The 17,985-nt window shown below is 48.5% G+C and overlaps 1 protein-coding gene across 2 annotated transcripts in view; it reads right to left on the bottom strand.

Annotated features, from left to right (window-relative positions):
* Positions 1-3,998: 3,998 nt before the first annotated feature.
* The window catches only part of LOC142930408 (serine/threonine-protein kinase Nek8-like), a 38,511-nt gene continuing 24,524 nt past the window's right edge, over positions 3,999-17,985 (bottom strand). The window contains exons 16-21 of one of the 2 annotated variants that reach the window (XM_076072760.1): positions 16,249-16,466; positions 14,627-14,772; positions 13,312-13,405; positions 12,665-12,730; positions 10,226-10,308; positions 3,999-8,725 (exon numbers count right to left, since the gene is read on the bottom strand). In XM_076072760.1, coding sequence (XP_075928875.1) covers positions 14,735-14,772; positions 16,249-16,466 — 256 coding nt within the window. In that variant the 3' untranslated portion in view covers positions 3,999-8,725; positions 10,226-10,308; positions 12,665-12,730; positions 13,312-13,405; positions 14,627-14,734. The remainder of the gene's footprint in view (positions 8,726-10,225; positions 10,309-12,664; positions 12,731-13,311; positions 13,406-14,626; positions 14,773-16,248; positions 16,467-17,985) is intronic. The other variant, XM_076072759.1, reaches the window with a different exon arrangement.

The following is a 17,985-nucleotide window of genomic DNA, read 5'->3' as shown; positions in this document are numbered from 1 at the left end:
GTAGTTAACATCTTCTGGGTGAGGTAGTTAACATCTCCTAGGTGAGTTAGTTAACATCTCCTAGGTGAGGTGGTTAACATCTCCTGGGTGAGGTAGTTAACATCTCCTAGGTGAGGTAGTTAACATCTCCTAGGTGAGGTAGTTAACATCTTCTGGGTGAGGTAGTTAACATCTCCTAGGTGAGTTAGTTAACATCTCCTCGGTGAGGTAGTTAACATCTCCTCGTTGAGGTGGTTAACATCTCCTGAGTGAGGTAGTTAACATCTCCTGGGTGAGGTAGTTAACATCTCCTGGGTGAGGTAGTTGACATCTCCTGGGTGAGGTAGTTAACACCACTGGGGAGACAGAGGCGACATGGTGCTGGCCACCCACATTCACCACGTACCCCCAGGAGTCCGCATACTCCCGGCTGAGAACTACTGTGGAGTAGAATACCATTTGTTATAGAGTTTTTATTACACATAAGGGACAGATAGCTATGAGGGAGCCATACTGTCTTGCTTGCTACCTACTTGTATTTGATGACATGTTCTCAATGATGTTAATTCTTTGTTGAGTTTTGTATACACAATGCATCATCGGCTTCCATCATCTATACACTGCTGGATCAAGGGCTTTCCCAATACCAAAGATAATAATCTTGATTTGAAGCTTTCCCAGCTGATGATGGATGCTTGTGTTGCGCCCGAAACGTTGTGATTTATTTTTATTTTATACCTACGTGACTTTACTGAAAGAACCAAAGAGTCTTCTTTGGTTCTTTCGGTAAAGTCACGTAGAATGAGAATAAAATAATAAATTGATAAAATAACGCAATAATATTCTCACGACGTTTCGGCCACAACACAAGCGGCCTTCATCAAAGAAGATGAATCCTTGCAGTCACGAAAGCTTTAAATCGAAACCAGGTGAGGTAGTTAACATCTCCTAGGTGAGGTAGTTAAAATCTCTTAGGTGAGATGGTTAACATCTCCTAGGTGAGGTGGTTAACATCTCCTAGGTGAGGTGGTTAACATCTCCTTGGTGAGGTAGTTAACATCTCCTGGGTGAGGTAGTTAACATCTCCTGGGTGAGGTGGTTAACATCTCCTAGGTGAGGTAGTTAACATCTCCTAGGTGAGGTAGTTAACATCTCCTGGGTGAGGTAGTTAACATCTCCTGGGTGAGGTGGTTAACATCTCCTGGGTGAGATAGTTAACATATCCTAGGTGAGGTAGTTAACATCTCCTAGGTGAGGTAGTTAACATCTCCTAGGTGAGATAGTTAACATCTCCTGGGTGAGGTGGTTAACATCTCCTGGGTGAGATAGTTAACATCTCCTAGGTGAGGTAGCTAACATCTCCTAGGTGAGGTAGTTAACATCTCCTAGGTGAGGTAGTTAAAATCTCTTAGGTGAGATGGTTAACATCTCCTAGGTGAGATGGTTAACGTCTCCTAGGTGAGGTGGTTAACATCTCCTAGGTGAGGTAGTTAACATCTCCTGGGTGAGGTAGTTAACATCTCCTGGGTGAGGTGGTTAACATCTCCTAGGTGAGGTAGTTAACATCTCCTAGGTGAGGTAGTTAACATCTCCTGGGTGAGGTAGTTAACATCTCCTGGGTGAGGTGGTTAACATCTCCTGGGTGAGATAGTTAACATCTCCTAGGTGAGGTAGTTAACATCTCCTAGGTGAGGTAGTTAACATCTCCTAGGTGAGATAGTTAACATCTCCTGGGTGAGGTGGTTAACATCTCCTGGGTGAGATAGTTAACATCTCCTAGGTGAGGTAGTTAACATCTCCCAGGTGAGGTGGTTAACATCTCCTAGGTGAGGTGGTTAACATCTCCTGGGTGAGGTAGTTAACATCTCCTGGGTGAGGTAGTTAACATCTCCTAGGTGAGGTAGTTAACATCTTCTGGGTGAGGTAGTTAACATCTCCTAGGTGAGTTAGTTAACATCTCCTAGGTGAGGTGGTTAACATCTCCTGGGTGAGGTAGTTAACATCTCCTAGGTGAGGTAGTTAACATCTCCTAGGTGAGGTAGTTAACATCTTCTGGGTGAGGTAGTTAACATCTCCTAGGTGAGTTAGTTAACATCTCCTCGGTGAGGTAGTTAACATCTCCTCGTTGAGGTGGTTAACATCTCCTGGGTGAGGTAGTTAACATCTCCTGGGTGAGGTAGTTAACATCTCCTGGGTGAGGTAGTTAACACCACTGGGGAGACAGAGGCGACATGGTGCTGGCCACCCACATTCACCACGTACCCCCAGGAGTCCGCATACTCCCGGCTGAGAACTACTGTGGAGTAGAATACCATTTGTTATAGAGTTTTTATTACACATAAGGGACAGATAGCTATGAGGGAGCCATACTGTCTTGCTTGCTACCTACTTGTATTTGATGACATGTTCTCAATGATGTTAATTCTTTGTTGAGTTTTGTATACGCAATGCATCATCGGCTTCCATCATCTATACACTGCTGGATCAAGGGCTTTCCCAGTACCAAAGATAATAATCTTGATTTGAAGCTTTCCCACCTGATGATGGACGCTTGTGTTGCGCCCGAAACGTTGTGATTTATTTTTTATTTTATACCTACGTGACTTTACTGAAAGAACCAAAGAGTCTTCTTTGGTTCTTTCGGTAAAGTCACGTAGAATGAGAATAAAATAATAAATTGATAAAATAACGCAATAATATTCTCACGACGTTTCGGCCACAACACAAGCGGCCTTCATCAAAGAAGATGAATCCTTGCAGTCACGAAAGCTTTAAATCGAAACCAGGTGAGGTAGTTAACATCTCCTAGGTGAGGTAGTTAAAATCTCTTGGGTGAGATGGTTAACATCTCCTAGGTGAGGTGGTTAACATCTCCTAGGTGAGGTGGTTAACATCTCCTTGGTGAGGTGGTTAACATCTCCTGGGTGAGGTGGTTAACATCTCCTAGGTGAGGTAGTTAACATCTCCTAGGTGAGGTAGTTAACATCTCCTGGGTGAGGTAGTTAACATCTCCTGGGTGAGGTGGTTAACATCTCCTGGGTGAGATAGTTAACATCTCCTAGGTGAGGTAGTTAACATCTCCTAGGTGAGGTAGTTAACATCTCCTAGGTGAGATAGTTAACATCTCCTGGGTGAGGTGGTTAACATCTCCTGGGTGAGATAGTTAACATCTCCTAGGTGAGGTAGTTCACATCTCCTAGGTGAGGTAGTTAACATCTCCTAGGTGAGGTAGTTAACATCTCCTAGGTGAGGTGGTTAACATCTCCTGGGTGAGGTAGTTAACATCTCCTAGGTGAGGTAGTTAACATCTCCTGGGTGAGGTAGTTAACATCTCCTGGGTGAGGTAGTTAACATCTCCTGGGTGAGGTAGTTAACACCACTGGGGAGACAGAGGCGACATGGTGCTGGCCACCCACATTCACCACGTACCCCCAGGAGTCCGCATACTCCCGGCTGAGAACTACTGTGGAGTAGAATACCATTTGTTATAGAGTTTTTATTACACATAAGGGACAGATAGCTATGAGGGAGCCATACTGTCTTGCTTGCTACCTACTTGTATTTGATGACATGTTCTCAATGATGTTAATTCTTTGTTGAGTTTTGTATACGCAATGCATCATCGGCTTCCATCATCTATACACTGCTGGATCAAGGGCTTTTCCAATACTAAAGATAATAATCTTGATTTGAAGCTTTCCCAGCTGATGATGGACGCTTGTGTTGCGCCCGAAACGTTGTAATTTATTTTTATTTTATACCTACGTGACTTTACTGAAAGAACCAAAGAGTCTTCTTTGGTTCTTTCGGTAAAGTCACGTAGAATGAGAATAAAATAATAAATTGATAAAATAACACAATAATATTCTCACGACGTTTCGGCCACAACACAAGCGGCCTTCATCAAAGAAGATTAATCCTTGCAGTCACGAAAGCTTTAAATCGAAATTTAACCAAAGAGTACCAAAGATAATACGAAGCATTTAAGATGGTTCACAAAGGTGCAATCGATATCAACCTTTTCATCAAATGCGTTTATTATTATTATGATTATCATCGCGACACAACTTTTAGACAGCTTCAAGTACGAGTTTCTGAGTAACCAAAGTGCGCATTACGTATAAATGTCATTTTAAAGTTGGCACGTTACAATACTTTAAAAACAATGGGAAATGATACTTCAATTACATCATGGGACCTCCTTTGCCAGTACCAAAATATGATAATAGGTTTTCCCCTTTTTTCTGGCATCTTAACAATGTTAAAACATCTTAACACCTGTTTTGTTGCCAGAAAAAAAAATGGGAAAACCTATTATCTTATACTTCAATTGCATGTAAATATAGGCAACGTGAGGGGGGAAAAAATCAGTGGTCACCACAGGAGCCCGGATAGCTCCTGAAATGTCCTCCTCTGAACTCGAACCCCCTTGTGAAGGCGCAGACCCCTGCAATCACTGGTTCACGTGCCTGCTGGCGGAAGGCAGGGCCTCCAACGAGAGCGGATTGCGGGTGGCTACTGCAGAGCTCATACACCATCATGAGGAGGCGATTTTGTCCGGCTCTTCCACGCTGTGCCAGACGTCTCGGAAGAGGTGGGAGTATCCAGACATCTTGACAGAGGTAGGAGTATCCACCACACTTTCACCTGCATCCACCACACCCAGACCTGCCGATTCGACTCACCGAACTGTGGTACAGAACCCTTTCACCACTGCTGGGTGGTGTAGGTGGAGGGGATTTAATAAACCTCCACCATTGTTCCAACTCCCGCCGCCAGGAGGTCGAATTGAACCAGCGGCCTTCGGTGATTGCAAGTCCGGTCTCCGTGTGCTAACCCATTACACCATCACAGGTGGCACTGGTGAAGGTGAGGGAGCAAAGACGCGGGAGCATAGATGTACTGCACAACAATAGATATCACCGCACTCCCGTCCACTCACAACATAGCCATTTTCCCGTCAATGTAAATACGCGTGGACACTGCCAGGGGAATGTGGAGTTTCCACCAAGTGGTCAAGGGGCACCCAAGAAGGCGATTGCCACCTGGCGGTTTTTCTGGCGTATAAAACCACAAACGCCTCTCGCTTGAGAATGAGGTGATCATAAATCTCAACGGGGCGGATCGCGCGATAGCAGAGAGAGCTGGGGGTTAGCACGCCAAAGACACGCGTCTCTTGACCAGTGGGGCACAACCACGGGAAAGAAGTAGAGTCAAGGACTGTGTAATGTGTAATAAGTTAAAACGGAATGGCAAAGAGAATGGGAAAGGTAAATAATGGGAAATAAGAGGAAAAGGTTGGAGAAGAAATGGAAAAAACGGGAGCAAAGGGTCAGGAAACAGAATCAGAATCTTTATTTATCCTGGAGAAAGCTGTGAAGCTATTTTTTTTAAAATAAATTTCCAGTATTTTTCCGCAGATGTCTAGCAACGTGGTTAGGAAACAGAGGCGACAAGGGCCTCGATGTCGTTGCACGGAGAGGTATCCGTTGCCACAGGGGGCGGTGAGGAGAGGGATTCAGAGTGAGGGTGGCCACACAGAAGTCACGTGATTTACGGGAGGCTTGAGCTTCCTCAGAAGTAGATATATAGAGGAAAGGGTTGGTGAATAAAGCAGAGATTTGTTCAATCTATTCTAGATTTGAAGCTTTCGTGACTGCAAGGATCCATACTCTTTGGTTCTATTCGGTAAAGTCACGTAGGTAAAAAAAAAAAAAATCACGACGTTTCGGCCACAACACAAGCGGCCTTCACACAGCTTAAAGGTCGCAGTCTGAGCTTGGCTCCGTTTCACTCCAGCGCAGTCTTCGAGACAGGCTGGTCCCTTCACCTGATGAAGGCCGCTTGTGTTGTGGCCGAAACGTCGTGATTTTTGTTTTATTTTTTTACCTACGTGACTTTACCGAATAGAACCAAAGAGTATTTGTTGAATCTCCATGATGCCACTGTGATGCAAGTTGGCCAAGAGATTGCAGTACTACAAGTGCATGGGTTCATGAAACATATCTGTGCAGACCTATGAGCCTATCTTGAACCTACTGAAACCTTAAATATTTATTTCGGTTTTGGGTTAACCCGAACCAAAGTGGAATGGCAATAGGTTCAACTGTCTGTATATATGTACCGTGGTAAAGTCACCTGATTATTATTATTATTTAACATCTGTACACCTCAACACATTAATAAAAACACAGCAACTTTCCACCGTGTTGTTTTCTTTGCGTTACCTGGGCAACCTTGTCAACGCCGTGTGACCTCATTCGGCCAATCACGCGTGTTCTTGTGCGCACGTGCAACACGACAATAACGTGAACAAGTAAATTGTCGACAGCATTTGCTGTGAGCCCGCTTACTCAAATCCAAGGTGTGGCAGCCCACCGCTTAAGCCAGAGAAAAACATAATACAGAAGCATAAGTAACTTCAGTGTCCAACAGAGTAAACCTTCGCACCACCGCAAAGATAATTGATGTTGATATTTCACGATTTAAAAAAAACCCGTTAACTGCTTGCCCTTTATACGTTTCCGGCCTTCGTGTGACAGCTAATGGTATGGAATGTCACGCGCGCATAGCTTTTTATCCTGTCCTGAAATAAACAAATGCTGGACCCCCCCCACCTGCAGTGTCCCTGAAATATCCCTATCATCTCACATCCCCTTGCTTGTCAATGTCCTAGAGAGGGTCGCATTCTCCCAGTCGCTCGGTGAGACGTCACTCGCTCTCTCCTCTGCCGCCCCCAGTTTGGAAATGATCTCCGACCACCCCTGGCCGACCATGCTGTCGACTCCCTGCCCCTGTTCTCCGTTTCTTGCGCAGCGTGCCTTGAGATGCAGTGGCACGTAGGCGCGATATGAATTAAAGTTTTGCCGTATTCTCCGGATAATAAGACACCGTTTTGTTCGCCCGAATTTTTAAAGGAAGAGTTTGGTGGTGTCTCTCATAATCCAGTAGCTGTGTTCCTACTCGTGATAACCTGGGTTTTAAGAGTTGCGCGTTTTTAAACGTGCGTACTTCCAGATCTTTAGAACTCTATTGACAGTGGACAAGTTTTGGGGTGCGGCTTACATTTGTGGGAGTGTCTAATATTCCTGAGAATACGGTCATGGTAACTCTAAAACACATGTATTCGTGAACATACAAAAACAGATGCATCTTTATCCTGCTTGCGAGTACGGATTAGTTGTTTTCAAAGGCTGCACACGTATGTGTATATATTATCGCTATAAGTTACTGCGTGAGATGAGAGGGTGAATTTAAAAAGGGGTCGTCCATGTGTATTGTGTCATAGCACTTTTTGCACTCGAGCCCAAACCCAGCAATTACTCGTCGCAGACATCTGCGGTAGCAAGTTGAATCTGAACCCGGCAATGCGTGAGTTCGATTCCCGCTCACGGCCAACACCGGTGACGATCATCTGAACCGGTCTTGACAAAGGCGGCCGGGCGTGGTGCTGGTCGCCCACCCCCTCGTGTGCCGTGCCGGGCTTCATAGGCGCTGCTACTCGCTAACAGCACTTGCCCCAATAGTCTGTTAAGGCTATACGGGGATCTTTGTTTGGGGAACGGTAGTGCAGTGGTTAACATGCTGCGCTACGAACCCGGCGACCCGAGTTCGAGTCCAGCTCATGATCAATAATGATGACAATTATCTGAACCGGTCCTGGGTCTCCTCCTAGATTGGCTTGGCCTCGAGTGATTAACTGGTGAGGTGTGTAAACAACAACACTGGAGAGACAAAGGCGGCCAGGCATGGTGCTGGCCTCACCACCCTCCTTGCATGTCACGCTGGTCTTAATAGGTGCTCACTAACACTTGTCTGCACAGTCTATAAGGCTGCACACGGAATCATTTGTGTGTACATGTACAATATGTTTTGTTTCTGTATGATATTTTGTGTATCTTTATAAATGCATGTGTGCGTGTGTGTATGAGCGTTATGCCCTCTCTTCGCTATGCTTGCGAAACGTGGAGCCCTTTAGAGGAGCATTTGGGCTGGTTTTAAACAATTAGGCTGGCCTGCCTACGATCCATCCTAGATTAACCAGACTGAATTGTGTGAGGAACTCAGATCTTTGAAAGATCCGGTCACAGTCCCCATCATCAGTGAGCTCCTCTGACAGGCGAGGCTGCGTTTGCACGGTCATGTAGCCCGCATGCCCAGCCACCACATGGCCAAGCAGCAGCTGTTTGGCCAGATGGAGGGGGCAAAATAACCGCGGTGGCATGAGCTGGAGAAGAGATGGATTGATGCGGTACAGGAGGATGTGGAGCTGATTCGATTTGTAGATAACTGGTACCAGCATTGTCAAGATCGGCCTCTGTGGAGGAGGCTCATGAAGGACACTACTGGGCAGCTGCAACGCAATTGCCCTCCACCCACAACACAGGGCAGAGCAGCGACCCTCACAATAACGAGTGGAATGCCGGGCGCCTAAATCGCAGCAAGTTGGCGCAGTGGGGAGCACGGGTGATGCACCTGCCAGACGTTTATGTTGGTTAACTCACAACAACACCTGGGTCTGTCCCACGACCTTCTTGCCTGCAGCTAGCCTTCCACACTTTTGCATTCACGTGACGGCCTCAAAGTGCACCTAGCCTGGCCCACGTGGCGCGGATGATGGCACCGTCACTCGGCGGCGAACGGCAGCCGTGTGTGTGTGAGCGCGCGCTCCTGCCGTCAGATGATGGTAGCGATGGTGACAGAGTCTCGCTTCATCCCCATCTGCACGCTCTCTCCTCTCTGAAACCTGTGCACCGGAGAAAAACAAGAGATGTGTCTTGAGGACACGTGCAGCCCTTTTTGTCAATCCACTGTTGGATGAGGGCCTTCCCCGCGCCGTGCGGGTTATGAGACCATACCGCACCGGTGCTACATCGGTTCGTGATGTGGGCCAGAAGTAGCGTGTTTGCCGCTCGTTGCAGAGGTTCTATTTACCATCTTAAACTATTTTTTTTTACCAGGTAAGGCCCACTGAGCTATCTATGCAGCTCTTTTTCAGAAGGGACCTGGCCACAAATGATAGTTCAACGAAGTGGCTTATCGTGTGGAAATGTATAGCAACCAAATACTCAATACGTGTGATGTTGATTCTAAATGTCAAGGGAAAAACCGCAGGATCTGGAGAAAATTTCACGCTACCACGGGGAGAGAGAGAGACACGCAAACTACAAATATACAGCAGGCGTCAAGGTCGGGATCGAATCCACGACCTCCTGCATACCAGGCGAGGTAGTTAACATCTTGGCACGGTGGTATTTCACGGTTTGAATCCAGCGGCCACCCTGGTTATTACTTGAGGTATGTGTCGGCCATAATAGTACGCCGCCATCTGCCTCTCGGTGGACGATTCCCATGACGTTATTCACAAGAGTTAGGCCATTGTGTGCCGCCCACGTCAGGGTGCAAATTCGAAAATGACGCTGAAAAGTACTCCATTGGAATTAGACAAAGTTCCCCCTTATAGCCTTTAACAGACTGGAGGAGCAAGTGCTGTTCGCGAGCGCCTATGGAAGCTGGCACGGCACACAAGGAGGTGGGTGGCCACCACCACCACGTCCGGTCGCCTTAGTCTCCCCAGTGGCGATGTTTACTACACACCGCACCAGGTACACATTTGAGGCTGGTCGACCTAGGGGAGGCCCAGGACCGGTTCAGATTGTCGTCACTGGTATGGATTGTGAGTGAGAATCGAACTCGGGTCACCAGCTTGTCCTCCAGCACCTCCGATGAGCGTGGTTGGCTACATACGGTGTGAAAAAAGTTCAACATACATATTGCAGTGCACTAACCGCTACACCACCGCTCAACACAATTACACATAAACACACGGGAGCAGAAGTAATCTTTACCCACTACTGGCAGCGGACTGATGCCGCCCCCCCCCCATGTCACTCTTGCAAATGAGACTGGTGGAATGTTATCTTTCTCGCCTGGTATGCAGGAGGTCGTGGGTTTGATCCCAAGCCTGACGCCAATATATTTGGAGATTGCATGCTCTCCCCGTGGCCGCGTGGATTTTTCTCTGGGTTCTCCCGTTTTTCCCTCCACATTTACAATCAACGTGCGCCGAGAGTATTTGGCCACTATAAATTTGCACGCGACAAGCCACTTTGTTGAACTATAATTTGCGATAGCCAGGTCACTTCTGAAAAAGAGCTACACAGCTCAGCGGGCACTTACCCTGGTAAAATAAACAGTTTCAGTTTATAGTTCTCCGCACGCAGAGACCACACACACACACTCTCACCTGGCTTCCTTGTATTTCTTTTCCCGATAGAAGGGGCTCCGCTTGCTCAGGTACAGCAGCACCAGGTCACAGAAAAACGCCCCCTGTGTGGCACAGTCACAACGACAAAGATCACCCCCCCCCCCCCCTCCACAGCGCACGCGGACCGTTGGGCGAAGCGCTGCCGTTGAGGCCGGCGCACCAGCGGGTGGTGCGGCTAGCGCCGCGCCCCGCCCACCACCTTTGTCTCCCCAGTGCTGATATTTTGCACACCGCGACAAGATGGTTAAGGTCTTCAGATTCGGCATTGCTCACTGCCCCACGGGCTCCAGGCTTCACACTTGGAGGGTGGTGACGGCGTCTTAGCAATTGCGGCACCTAAACTCTGGAACTCTCGTTGCCGTTCGAGGTCCGGACTTCCGAGACAGACGACAAATCTTCAAATCTCGACTAAAAACATCTATGTTTAAAACGTCCTTCTCACTTCTTCTTCTCCTGGTTGTCGTTAACTATTTTCCGCCTTGCCATGCATAGCGCCCTGACAGCGATTGTTTAAGGGCGCTTTATACATTTACATTATTACTAGTCATATGAGTAGGGGGTCGCCACCCTTTTTCCACCGTGGACCAAACCCAGACGCCGTTCTTCAGTCAGCACTGTGGTCCATCAGCAGCGGTGGTACAAATCAATCACTGCTACCTGCAGGACAGGTGGCAACCTTTACATTTGAAGGCTTAGTCGACCTTGGGGATGCCCAGAACCGCTTCTGATATCACTCACCACTGATGTTAACCGTGGCCAGGAATCGAACTGAGGTCGCCTACTTACTACCGTTACCATATCCGAAAAAAAAGACAAAGATCCCCCATATAGCATTTTAATTGACTGCCGGGGCAAGTGCTTTTAGCGAGCACCTAGTAAGGCTGGTGGCAACACGAGGTGGGTGGCCAGCACCATGCCCAGCCGCCTTTGTTTCCCATGTGCCGATGTTTACATACTAAGTTAAGGCTGAGTCGACCTAGGGGAAGCCCAGGATCGGTTCAGATTTTCGTCACCAATGTTGGCCATGAGCTGGGATCGAATTCGGGTCACGGGGTTCGTAGCGCAGTGCGCTAACCACACTTAACTCCCGACGCCCTGTCACAAACACATAGATACATGTTGTAGAGATTTAACTTCATTTGCAATTGCACTTGACATCATATATCCTTGTTTGTTTACGTATTATATTTGTTCCACATCTCTGTATCTTAATTGTAAATGTACTGCGATCAGTTTAACACGGAGGAATTCGCAACCAATATTAACTCTAAGAGGTTTTTGGGTTAGATGGCGAAAATCTAACACAAAAACCTCTATTATGGGTACTGCGAACAGTAAAAAAAGACTTAATATTGCTTTACGCTGTCCAATATTTTGTTATTGCTCATGTTGTGTTTCTACTGATTTCTGTGTGCTTCATTGCAGTACTTTGTTTTTATTTTGTAATATCTGCAACCCATCACTGGCAATTGAGACTCATCCTGGTTTCTTGAGTTCATCTGGTGAAACAAAAAAACTTTTAACTTAAACTAGCTCGCTCGCTTATCATCTCACTCACTACCCGTTCACTCACAGTCTCACTGAACCACTCATTCGCCAACCTAGTCACTCACCCACTCATGTACCATCTCAATCACCATTACTCATTCACCCATCCACCATCTCACTCACCCACCCACCAACCCACTCATGTACCATCTCAAGCACCCACTCATTCATCCACCCACCATCTCAATCACCCACTCATTCACCCACCCACCCACCATCTCACCCACTCATTTACCCACTCATTCACCCACTCAGCCACCCACTCATCAACACTCAGTCACCCACTCATTCATTCACTCAACTGATCACTCATCCACTCGTTCACACACACACACACCATCTCCTCTCACCCACTCATTCACACAATCTTGCGAGTGCGACTTTGTCCTTGCCTCTTGAGCTCACACCTGGTGAAACAAAATAAACTTGAACTTAACATATACCATGTAGCCCATGCAGTCACACACATACGGATCACGTGGGTAGCACACACGTTCCACTGTTCACACGTACAGTCAGGATGTGTGATAAGGAGGACGTAATAGATGGGGGTGAGAGGGCGAGAGAGACAAGGAGAGGGTGAGGCTGGCAAGGAGCTGCAGAGTGAGGGAAAGGAGAGGAAAATGTGAGGGCGGAGATGAGATGGGAAGAGCGGGAGGGGGAGCGAGGGGAAGAGTGCTATTTAGCGAACGCTGTTACCTGTGACTGAGCGGTTAGGACAATGGATGATGCACAGATTGAATCATTGCAAAACGCGAGAGAGAATGAGTGAGTGAGGGGGAATGAGTGAGACGGGGAGCAAGTGGGAGAGTGTGGGGGCTGTGAGAGTGAGGAGAGAGAAAGGGAGAGCAAGGGGGAGATGTGTCTCACCGCTCCGAGCAGGGCCAGGCCTGATCCCACGTTCACGGCCGTGGGAACGATGCTGAACCTGCCCGCCTGGGTCAAGGGTCATGGTTAGTTCATTATGTATATGTTCGTTTGCAGCTCAGGGTCAATCCACTTCTGGATGAGGATATTCCCACGCCACACACCATGTGGGTCTTGAGGGGGGGGGGGGTTATTTGACCATACTTCACCATGCTGGTCAGAGCAGAGTTGATTAAGTTTTAGAGCATACTTACGGGCAGCATAGTAAGTACAGTGCAACACTGGCTTTTGCTGCACTCCCATCTCAATCAGAGCTGTAAATTCCACATTTCTATGAGAGAAACCACGAGTTCATCACTAGGATAACTATTAACGATGTCTCGCAGTGAGTCACTGTTTCTTTTTTTGACTGTCCCAGAAGGGTCTGTGAGTGAGGCTGAGATTTGGCAACTGGCCAAGTCTCATTCTCGTGAACTCGTGCCTGAATTACCACGATGTCACCTGGCCAAACAATAATAAGAAACTAATAACGATCTTTATTTAAAGAGCAGAGCGCATTTCGTACCACAACGTTCAAGGCCACTTCACGCAAAGTTAAGATAAAAGGGAAACGTGAATAAAATAGGTCGCATGTCCCGTGTGGCGCTCACCTTGCCGAACACCAGGACGTCAAAGCGGATGCCGTAGACCTTGAAGAGCTTCCGCTGCTCACCGCCGTCCGCCTACCGGTAGTATTTGGCGAATCTGCATGGGCCGAAAGGGTGCGGGTTGAAGGGTTGCGGTGTTGGTCAGCGCGTAACGTTCGTTGGTTGGGGTTCTTGTTTTTTTTAACGGTAGGGTTAGGGTGAATGTTGCAGTTCGGGATTGATGTTAAGGTTAATGTTACAGTTAGGGTTAATGTTAAGGTGAGGGTTAATGTTACGGTAGAGGTTAATTCTACGGTGAGGGTTAATGTTACGGTGAGGGTTAATGTTACGGTGAGGGTTAATGTTAGGGTGAGGGTTAATGTTAGGGTGAGAGTTAATGTTAGGGTGAGGGTTAATGTTAGGGTGAGGGTTAATGTTAGGGTGAGGGTTAATGTTAGGGTGAGGGTTAATGTTAGTGTGAGGGTTAATGTTACGGTGAGGGTTAATGTTAGGGTTAATGTTACGGTGAGGGTTAATGCTATGGTGAGGGTTAATGCTACAGTGAGGGTTAATGCTATGGTGAGGGTTATTGTTACGGTGAGGGTTAATGCTACGGTGAGGGTTAATGCTACGGTGAGGGTTAATGTTACGGTGAGAGTTAATGCTACGGTGAGGGTTAATGTTACGGTGAGGGTTAATGTTACGGTGAGGGTTAATGTTAGGGTTAATGTTACGGTGAGGGTTAATGTTACAGTGAGGGTTAATGTTACGGTGAGAGTTAATGTTACGGTGAGGGTTAATGCTACGGTGAGGGTTAATGTTAGGGTGAGGGTTAATGTTACGGTGAGGGTTAATGCTATGGTGAGGGTTAATGTTACGGTGAGGGTTAATGTTACGGTGAGGGTTAATGTTACGGTGAGGGTTAATGCTACGGTGAGGGTTAATGCTACGGTGAGGGTTAATGTTACGGTGAGGGTTAATGTTACGGTGAGGGTTAATGTTACGGTGAGGATTAATGTTAGGATGAGGGTTAATGTTAGGGTGAGGGTTAATGTTACGGTGAGGGTTAATGTTAGGGTGAGGGTTCATGTTAGGGTGAGGGTTAATGTTACGGTGAGGGTTAATGTTAGGGTGAGGGTTAATGTTACGGTGAGGGTTAATGTTAGGGTGAGGGTTAATGTTACTGTGAGGGTTAATGCTACGGTGAGAGTTACGGTGAGGGTTAATGTTACGGTGAGGGTTAATGTTACTGTGAGGGTTAATGCTATGGTGAGAGTTACGGTGAGGGTTAATGTTACGGTGAGGGGTTAAGGAAGATGGTGAGAGTGAAGGGGCCCACCTGAAGTTGTACCCCGAGGAGGAGGAGGAGGCATTGAGGTGGGGTCGCGCTGCGTCGAGGCGGTTGAAGGAGTCGACGGGGTGGCACTCACTCGCTGGGCGGTCCAGGTTACAGCTCCACTCGATCTGAACCCCGATAACGCCACCCTGTACACGCAGCATTACACACACAGCATTACACACACACAGCATTACACACACGCAGCATTACACACACACAGCATTACACACACGCAGCATTACACAGACACACAGCATTACACAGCATTACACACACACAGCATTAACACAGCATTACCAATACCCGCCATACGCCACTAAGTGAAGGTGACGCCACCACGGCGCCTGTGCCAGGCCAGGTGCACTTTGTGGCCACGTGAAGTGTCGAAGGCTCGCTGACGGGAGGTCACGGGACAGACCCAGCAGGTGACATGTTTTGACTGACCGAGACGACTGGTTGATGCACCAGCTGTGCCCCCCACTGTGCCAACTCACTGTGTTTTAGCCACCCGACGTTACACTTGTTTTTGTGAGCGTCGCTCCTCCGCCCTCCGGTGGTGTTGGAGGGCGACTGCCTCCAACTGCCCAGTAGCAGCGTCCTTCACAAGTCTCCATAAAGGCCGATCTTGACACTGCTCGTACCAGTCATTGGCAACTCCACTCCAAATTCAAGTTTCAAGTCCACTCAGCTCCATATCCTCTGTTACCACATAATGCCATCTCTTCTCTAGCCCATGCCACGCTCGTTTAGCCCTCTCTATCCGGCCGAACAAAAGCTGTTTGGGCATGCTGTGGTTTGGCATGTGGGCTACATGACCCAGCCAATGGAGGATCTCACCAATGGGACTTTGTCCAGATCAGTAAAGGATCTGTGAGCTCATCACACAATCCAGCCTGGTTAAACCCAGGATTGATCGTGGACAGGCTTGCCTGAATGTTTCAAACCAGCCAAGATGTTTCTTTACAGGGCTCCATGTTTTGTAAGCATAGAGAAGGAAGGATATCACTGTGGGCACGAAGATCCAAAGATTCTTGCGGAGCAACAAGCCAGGCAGCTTCCACACAGCAGCATTATACTGGTAGGAACCTCCTGGTTACACCAGCCCACAGGGGATTATTGTGTCCGTCCGTCCGTCGTGCATACAAAAATGGGAGGTGTGGGGCTGGGTAGAGAGGGGAGGGTGGGGAGGGGCTGGGTGGGGAGGGAGGGGCTGAGTGGGGAGTGGAGGGTGGGGAGGGGCTGGGTGGGTGGGTGGTGGTAGGGGTGGGGCTGGTTGGGGAGGGGCTGGTCACCCCGTGGTGCCCTTATAAAACTCAACGTTTAACCTACTCACGCCGGCTTGTGCCCGCCCTCACAGTCGGGCATATTTGCGGAATACACCACGTGGTGCCGCCGTTGACCCTGGCCATTGACCGAGCAACCCAACGTTCCTACCAGCTCCCTCCGCAGGAATGTGTTGTAGCTGCTGAGTGAAAAGATAACGCCGCTGGACTGATTCGAAGTGAGACATCGACTGCCAAACTGGAGCTGGTCATAAGCACACTGCCCAGGTACAGAAACCTCTCCATTCTCTCCACAACTGCCCCATCACTCATTGGGAGTGGAGGGGGTGGAGTATGCACCCTGTGTGTACGTGGTGTACACGCCGTGTACACGTAGTGAGTCATGTCCGCGGCGTGTTGCCAGGCAGGGCGCCACCTCCACGGCGAGGCTGTGGAAGTCCTCCCCGGCTGCGCGCACCAGCTGGCCCAGGCGGAAGATCGGGCAGTAGGGGGCGGCCGTGGCGCTGTAGCGGCAGCGCTTCAGGTAGTCCGCCTCGGCGCGCTCCAGCACGTTACGCCTGGCACGCCGGACACACGGGTGGACACGGGTGGACACGGGGGCACACGGAGACGAGGGCAGGGTGAGGGTGTACCGTGAGTGCCTGGTGCGGAGTGTAACCATTAACACTGGGGGAGACAAAGGCGGCCGGGCGTGGTGCTGGCCACGCCTCATCGAGGGTGCCGTGCCGGCCGTCGCTAGCAGCACTTGCCCCCAACAGTCCGTGAAGGCTACACGGGGGATCTTTGCCTTTGTTATATATCACCAGACAAGAGGCTCCTCTGGCGCTCCCTCGAGTCACGTGGAGGTGGCAGTGACAGTGACGGAGCAGTTGCTGTACCGCACCACTGTGCCGTGCAGTACAGGTGTGTGTGTGTGTGTAGTACAGGTGTGTGTGTGTGTATAGTACAGGTGTGTGTGTGTGTGCAGTACAGGTGTGTGTGTGTGTGTGTGCAGTGTGTGTGTGTGCAGTACAGGTGTGTGTGTGCAGTACAGGTGTGTGTGTAGTACAGGTGTGTGTGTGTGCAGTACAGGTGTGTGTGTGCAGTACAGGTGTGTGTGTGTGCAGTACAGGTGTGTGTGCAGTACAGGTGTGTGTGTGTAGTACAGGTGTGTGTGTGTGCAGTACAGGTGTGTGTGTGTGTGCAGTACAGGTGTGTGTGTGTGCAGTACAGGTGTGTGTGTGCAGTACAGGTGTGTGCGTGTGGAGTACAGGTGTGTGTGTGTGTGCAGTACAGGTGTGTGTGTGTGTGCAGTACAGGTGTGTGTGTGCGTGCAGTACAGGTGTGTGTGTGTGCGTGCAGTACAGGTGTGTGTGTGTGTGCGTGTGGAGTACAGGTGTGTGTGCGTGCGTGGAGTACAGGTGTGTGTGCGTGCAGTACAGGTGTGTGTGCGTGCAGTACAGGTGTGTGTGCAGTAAAGGTGTTTGTGTGTCTGATGGAGGTGTGTGTGTGCAAAATGCAGGTGGGTGTGTATGTGCAGTACAGGTGTGTGTGATGTAGGTGTGTGTGATGTAGGTGTGTGTGATGGAGGTGTGTGTGTGTGATGTAGGTGTGTGCGATGTAGGTCTGTGTGTGTGTGATGGAGGCCTTAATAGGTGCTCGCTTACCATCGCTTGCATTCTACTACTGAATTTTGAAGATCACATTGACTATATTGGTAAAAAGACAAAAATAAAAATTGGTTTTCTGTATCGACACAAGCACTGCTTCCCCCCAATGTTCCGTTTGGAATTGATAAAAGCTACCATACTGCCTCTACTTGACTACTGTGACATCGTGTATAAATCAGCCTCAAGTACTGTACTGAAGAAGCTTGATTCCATCTATCACTCGGCCTTAAGATTTACATTGAACTGCCCATATAGGACTCACCACTATGATTTCTACATTGGGTCAAACTTAACATCTCGTAATGTTCGACGGCTTGTGCACCAGATCTTATTTATTCACGATGTACTTACAAAAAAATCCGCAGACTACCTACTGGATCTCCTCTCTGTTTCAAAGAACAAATTTGACCTCAGGTCTTCGCTCATT

This window comes from Petromyzon marinus, chromosome 38, assembly GCF_048934315.1.
Source record: "Petromyzon marinus isolate PM22_M1 ecotype Great Lakes invasive population chromosome 38, UKy_Petmar_22M1.pri1.0, whole genome shotgun sequence".
Classification (NCBI taxonomy): Eukaryota; Metazoa; Chordata; class Hyperoartia; order Petromyzontiformes; family Petromyzontidae; genus Petromyzon; species Petromyzon marinus.
This window is presented reverse-complemented; position numbering and strand designations above follow the sequence as displayed.